General features: G+C 40.3%; 1 protein-coding gene across 4 annotated transcripts in view; it reads right to left on the reverse strand.

Annotated features, from left to right (window-relative positions):
- larp (La related protein) overlaps positions 1-7,456 on the reverse strand; it is a 79,605-nt gene that overhangs the window by 25,500 nt on the left and 46,649 nt on the right. For 3 of the 4 annotated variants that reach the window (XM_019061850.2, XM_019061848.2, XM_019061853.2), the window contains exon 4: positions 1,525-1,681. In XM_019061850.2, the coding sequence (XP_018917395.2) occupies positions 1,525-1,681 (157 nt within the window). Of the gene's footprint in view, positions 1-1,524; positions 1,682-5,192; positions 5,373-7,456 lie in introns of those variants that run through there. The other variant, XM_019061852.2, reaches the window with a different exon arrangement.

A 7,456-nucleotide genomic window follows, 5' to 3' on the forward strand; every position in this document is an offset into this window, starting at 1 on the left:
AATCAGGTAATACTGGATAAAGTAAACGGAAACAAGGCACTGGACTATTTTCGTGAATTAGGTAGTTCTTGAACCCATATCTAATTCTGGCAGACAATTGATGATTTGGTTTGTGAATTTCCCTCCAGCTTTCATTATACCTTAAAGGACTCTGAAAACTAAAATAATTACGGCTGTTGGAGTCAGAGCTGCTCTGCTGCATTTTAAAATATTTGATACGGACATTATGAAGCAAAAGCAATCCATCTTCATTCATTTGTGATCCCAAGTTGTATACAAATATACATTTCTCGAGGTCCACGAAAGACAGAGCTACACTACAAATAATAAATGCTGTGTGATGTGCATCAGTCTGCAACCTTTGAAGGCATTGCTACATCAGTCTCTTCTACAAAGCAAATCATTGCCTCAGCATTCATTGTGCCACTATGATCTCCACCGTAAGTTAAGAGTTTTGAAAATGGAAAAAGGTTTTTCCAAGGAAATAAGCAAGATAAGTTAAGCGATCAAAAGGGTGGCTTGAAAAAAAAGAATGAAGCACAAGCAACAGAGGCCAAAAGCAGAGGTGAAAATATGAGAGAGATAAAACAATTTAAGAATTTCAACAAGACTAAAAGATTATATTATTTACAAAATGGTTTCGGTGACCCGTCTTTCCCCTGTTTTAATCTTCGCAGATGAAGTATTTTGACATGCACATCCAGGGTAAGGTTTCATACGTTAAATTTTCTAAACTAGACTCCCATCACAAAATGGGTGGAAATGAAGTAATAACCGACGAAGGATACATGTGCAATATCACAAATACTACCCTTACCTCCTGGATCGATTTCTAGACGATTAAAATGAAATTTTCCAAGTCAGATTATAACTGATCAAATTTTCACTACAACAACGAAGAAATATTTTTTAGAATTCCATTGCTGTAAAAGAGGAAATGACTATCTGTGCAACAGAACGCCAATCGAAGATACATGTCCCTGATAATTGGATTTGCTTTTCAGGAGATATTTCTTTCCAGACAACAGTTTGACTTCCTCTATCCTCTTCCTCCTTAAATTTTCCACCCATCCACTCAAAAAGACAAACGAAACAAAGCTAAAAGCCGGCTATACCAAATGTGAAAAATAACTTGGATCGACCCCTCTGCTGCCGTGCTAAGGAAAAACGCCGTATGAACATCCGAGAGTTGCCAAATTTCCTCTCTTAAATAGTAATTTTTGAGACGAATAATGAATATTTCTACTCGAAAGTTTGTGATAATTTAGATCACACTGGAAAGAAAATTATCTGAGAAATGGACGGAAAATTTTCACAAGTTTTCCGGAAAATTCGTTTTACTAAAAGAAATTTGGCAACGCACGAAGGTTCACACGGCGTTCTTCCTAAGAACGGCAGTCTGGCGATGAGAGGTTTTCCGGGACGCAACACAATATTTCCTCCTTTTTCGTTTCACAAGCTTGGTAATCAATAGCTTTCAATGAGTCAGAAACATACAATGAGGGCGGAAAGTTGAGGACTTACTTTTCTTTCTCCTGTCCGAGTTATCGGCGGCAGAGGACTGGCCCGACGAATTTCCGGAGTAGGCTTCGTCATCGTGGTTCTCTCCGTGGATCCCATTCTGCCTCACTCCATTGTGTCCATTCGTTTGACTATTCCATTGCGCTAGATGGAGTTTTTTCTGCAACAAAATTGGGCAAAAATTAGGGACCGAAAGATCTTTCCATATCTGCAGAGAAAAAATAAAGACGCGCTGGCCAAAGAGTCACCCGGCGACCACTAACAGAGTGTCTACTCAAACAGGTGGGCCAAAAATCAGTACTTTCACAGTACATTCCCAACAAATTCAGTACTTTTTCAGTACCTCCATTTGACGTAATTCGAAAAATTTCAAAAATTTGAATTTCTCGCTCAAATAAGACAAAAATGACCAAAAAATGAAAAAAATTCCGGACCTTTTGCGGAATTTCCGCACTTTTTCAGTACTTCCGGACCCCCCTTAAAAAATCGGTACTATTTCCGGACTTGTAGACACTCTGCCACTCATAACGAAAGAGGCACCAGTTCCCAGATGGTAAGTAATAAAAGGTGGCAACAGAGCCGACAACCAGGGGTGCAGGACCTTTCAAGTTTCCATTTTTCCAGGCGCCCGCCTTCCGGCTTTCTACATTTTTCTCATCAGATTTCCAGAAAATTTTCCTCAAATCAAAAAAGAAAACCTTTTTCTCCCAACTCCTTCGACATTTGACTTTCGACCCCTGAAATTGTTCCTCTATCCACATTTGCATGCGCCCGGGAGGGGGCGTAATGGAGCATTTTCTGTACGATGCCGACAACCCTTGTTACCTGGTTTTTTTTTAACTTCGCAATTATCTAATAATATAATATAATAATATAAATACGAATATATGAGAAACGACGGAATGACTCCTGTAATCTGCGATGGAGTTAGGTACCTCGTTCAATTTTGTCCTTTCGTTTAAGGGCTCTTTAACCTAACTTCATCACAATTCTCAATTTTTTTCTCAAAATTTTGCGGAAAATGTATGTTCGTGCCCCGGAAGTTTTAAACTCAAGTTAATTTTCGAAACCCCTCCATGAGTGAACATTAAGTCGTAGAGTAGAATTGACTCTGATCAAAGCGTACAGATTGAGGACCTTCTCATATGTATAAATATGCTCGTAAATGTCAATGCTAACGTCTCCGTCTGGGCCCTAAGTCTCGCCGCCCCGCGCCCGCCGCACACTGGAGCTAGTCCTCAGCAGACGTCGGACAAAAATTGTTAACTAAATTTCATAATTTCGATGGTTATTTTGTCGAATAATACATTTTAAGAGTTGCTTTACACGAGAAATTATACGAGAAACCCGATGGAACCACTATTAAAACTTCAAATTTTTGTATTAACGAAGCTTTTAAAGTCTTCATGTTGGTCCGACTTCTCTCATGACCTGTCCCCTTGCGCGCCGCGACGTCGAAGCGTGGAACGATCGACGCGATCTTTCGCCGACACGACAGTTATCTCGCCAGCCTAGATGGACTTAAATCGAGCGAGTTAGTCCAAACCAACACAGACACAGACGCACACACACGAAAAAAATGAGGAATTTACTCGGCCTTGAGGTTCGCAGGTTCGGCGTGAAGTCGCTGAGTACCGACCGAGACGGTGTGCTTTTTCCTTCTCTCTCCGTCGAAGCCTCATTTTTCAGTTCGGATATAAATATTAATTTTTTTTTCGAAATTACGAGTATTTTCATTAAAGTTTTCGGCTTAATTTATAACGGTGATTTAGCGGGTGCGTTCGGTGCAGGGTATCTACTAAAACAGGCTGCCCAAAAATCAGTACCATCATAGTACTTTTTCAGCACATGCCTAAGAAATTCAGTACCTCTTCAACAGAAAAATTCAGTACTTTTTCAATACCTCCGATAAACGAAATTCCAAAAATTTCAAACATTTGAATTTTTCGCTCAAATTGCGACCAAAATGACAAAAAATGAAAAAAATCCGGACCTTCTTGCGGAATTTCCGCACTTCTTCAGTACTTCCGGACCACCATTAAAAAATCAGTGCTAATTCCGGACTTGTAAACACCCTGGTTCGGTGCCTTCGTTGGGCTAAATGATCTGAGTATCTACACCAAGGGATCTGCCTGCCTGGGATCTTCAGCCTGACTCAGGGTTGGTTCTACCGCCTATCGTCAAAAAATTATTGACCAAGTAAAACTTTTTAAGCTAATTTTGGGGACTATAGGGCATGTACGAGACATTTTACGGTCCGGACGAAATTTTTGGTTCTGGTGGGACATTTTGGAAACTAGAGTCTGAACGAACTTTAACAGGTGCCCAGAGAGCTTGCCAAATATTAACGAGAGGCTTAATCCGTATACGAGAGGTGATGGAACCGAGCTGACATCACACACATCGTTTTTTCTTCTATACGAAAGGACGTAACCTCGCTCCGAGGTTGCAAAACTGACTTAAAAAATTGCTGATATTTTGCGGGGTACACAATCAGGAGAAAACCAGTGAAATTTTAATTTAAAAATTCCCGACGGTTTTGGAGTTAACGTGCAATTTCGAAGGAACTTTTAGCGGCGATGAAATATGGTTACTTTCCTTTCGTCTGGAATACGACGCAGGGTGGATCGAGTCAATGGGAGAGGTCGGGCAAAATTTGGAAACTTCAAACGATAATAACTTCGTCTATACAAACTTTGAAATTCCAAAATTGGTTCCATCGATTTTTTCGTGAAATTTCCCTCTTGAGCCACTCCTTAAAAATTAAAATGTGACGAAGTAAACATCAAAATTTGGAGTTTCAGTCAAAAATTTCATGTCCGAACTCTCTGGTTGACTTGATCTACTCTGTGCGACGATAAGACCGTGGATTTCGTAGATTAATCCGCAAATCTCTAGGTCGAGTTGTTGTGAGAGCTCTAAATTTTTGTAAAAGCAATTTTCCCCACACTTTAGGGTCAAATTAATCCTCATCCTTGACTTTTCCTGGTTTCTCCGATAGCGGCCCCCACTGTTACTATCGGGACGGGATTTTCAAAGCCTGGTCATACACCTCTATAATCACACTATATGTAGACAAGGCTATGGAAGCAAGTACTCGAGTACTTGTTACACTGTATCCGGAAGTTAAGTTCGGTCGTATCAAAATGCTCCGCTTAATTTAGGAAAGACGTACAGACTAAGAAAAATATCCTCCCGAAATCAGAATTTCCGAAAAAAAAGTACGGTCACTTTTGCTGTGATCGGAAATTATGGGTGACAAATGGTTGTAAAATCGGGCCTTTCCCGCGACAGTTTAACAACTTTTACGTTGCAAACTTACGTTACAACTTTAACGTTGCAAACTTACGTTACAACTTTAACGTTGCAAGCTTACGTTACAACTTTAACGTTGCAAGCTTACGTTACAAATTTAACGTTGCAAACTGAGGTTACGACTCTAACGTTGCAACTTCGGCTTTGTAACTTTAACGTTGCAAACTTACGTTACGACTTTAACTTTACGACTTTAACGATGCAACTTTGACGTTACAACTTCAGGTAACGAAAGAGTGCAAACTGGGTGAGGAGGAATCAACATCCTCTAGGGAGGTGTAAAATTCCAAACTCTTGAACAGAAAAGATTTTTGACTCTTCAAAAGTACCACGGGCAAAAAATGCTAAAAAAATACCTCGAACTCGCACATAATGCATCCGGCTGTGTAAAATATGATTCTTCTTCTCATCCAGCGATTAGGACGTTTCGACTTCAGATAGATACGCTTGGGATTTTTTCCGGCCATTTTTAAGAGAGGGTTCACCGTACGAACAAACAACAGTGGACACCGTCGAGAATTACTTTCATCCTTGCGTTCGTTTTAAATGTTATTTTCGGAGAAGCACAATGCCATACGTCCAGAATGACGTCAGCAGACCATTACCGTCATAATAGCGACCTAACGACGGAAGCATAGCTGAGATTTCCGATTACCTACTGATAATCGCGCACAGAGAGGCACTTTTGATGATGATTAATTGGCGTATGTGAGATGTTGCCAAACCTGTGGGCCTACGATTCATAACGAAAAGGAGAGCTAAACACATACGTATTTAATTTCTCCAAACGGAGGTGAAATCTTTCGCTCCAATTAGATTAAGATTGTTCAGAAGATTACCGAATCATACAAAAAATCAGGAGTGATAACCCAGATTGGTCGTGAAGTATTTGAGAATAAGGTCCGTTAAAACACGAGTTTCAATAATTGGAGGCATGAAAGATGAGGGGTCGAAATGAACGTTTCAAGTTGAATTATGAAAAATTACAGATGAGCTCATTACATAATTAATTTTCGAACATTGAGGCGAATCAGTAATCTTGTTAGTTCAATTTCTCCTCAAAATATGACGTGAATTTTACTAAAAACGAATAAAAATGCTCAGGAAGAGATCATAATACGCGATTCGGCCTCTGCCGATTTAAATCGGCTACCTGTGCCTAGAATTGCGTTCGATGGCTGTTTGTTTGAATTAAGTCAAGGAAATAGTGCATTATCAGTTCGCAAATATTATGCCTAGGGCAGGGCACGACACACAGTGGATCGAGTCAATTAGAGAAGTCGGACATGAAATTTTTGACTAAAACTGAGAATTTCAGTGTTTATTTCGTCACATTTTACATTTCAAGTGGTGCTCCAAGTAGAAAATTTTACAAGAAAACCAATGGAACCACTTTTGAGACCTCCTTAATTTTTTATAAACGGAGTTATAAGCGTTTAAAGTTTCCAAATTTTGTACGACCTCTCACATGGACTTGATCCACTGTGCGGCACTGGAAAAATCACGCCATACAGAGAGAGACGAGCGATCAACACGTGATGCCGGCCGGCACGACCGAGTTAAATACGGCGACTCTACGGACATTTATTTGTGTTGGTTTCTTTTTTGAGACACAGGACCGTCCACGGAAAACGGGACCTTAAGGTGATTCGATAAGCTTTCTGGCGTGGTCGAACTGACATGCGATAAGTCGCACGCCGATTCGATCACGCCAGAAAACGTGACGAATCACTTTAAGTCCTCGTAGGGGTAGAGTCCCTCCATACCCGGAGCCAAGACATCTCGACCATAAGCTGGCCTCGGCTGGCCATGGTGTCACAAAAGTGTGCACCCAAACGAACGATAGTGGGGGATAAGGATAAGGGATCCTGCGATGTCTGTCATCCAAAACAACACCATCAACAAATATGATCATAACCTAACCAAAGAAATTGCAATAAAATAAAATGAGATTGTTTTGTGGATAATTTCTGTATCTATTTTCATTTTGGTGCGATGAAAATAACACTTTACTCTTGATAAATCACAATTAGGTTATTTTTCCATTACATTTTTTTTACATTCGAGCTACGACCCCCATCTTCGTGCACTCTTTTGTGACTCCATGAGCGAAAACCAATCATAATTGGATTTATTTTTAGGTCACTTTTAGCCCAACCAAGCCTGACCAGAATGGAGATGTCGTAACTCTGGGTGTAAAGGGTTTATTAATTTAACAAATAAAGTGCGACAACGAGTCTGCACCGTCAGTTACTGAGGTACATATTTTTCTTAGTCTCTAACTCTCAATGTCGATATGCATGCTGAATACTGATCGATAATCGACAATTCGCGGAAACAACTTCGAGCAATTTTCCGAGACGAACAGCATTTTAAACGATTTCATGATCAAAGTGCGAATGCTAACTACGGTGCGCCTACATTCTTTGAGGCAGGGAGTTTTTTCACAGTGCTGTCTTGACATTTTAAAGTATTCATACATCGGGGTGATAAAGCAGATCGTTACGCGAGAGTCGCAGACATGTCCCAAGAGTATGAAATTCTCAAATAAATTCAATTTACGGTACTCGGAAAATGCTGCAATTTCGACACTTGATCCCGCGGGCGCACAGTGGATCGA

The sequence above is a fragment of the Bemisia tabaci genome, chromosome 3 (assembly GCF_918797505.1).
Source record: "Bemisia tabaci chromosome 3, PGI_BMITA_v3".
Lineage (NCBI taxonomy): Eukaryota > Metazoa > Arthropoda > Insecta > Hemiptera > Aleyrodidae > Bemisia > Bemisia tabaci.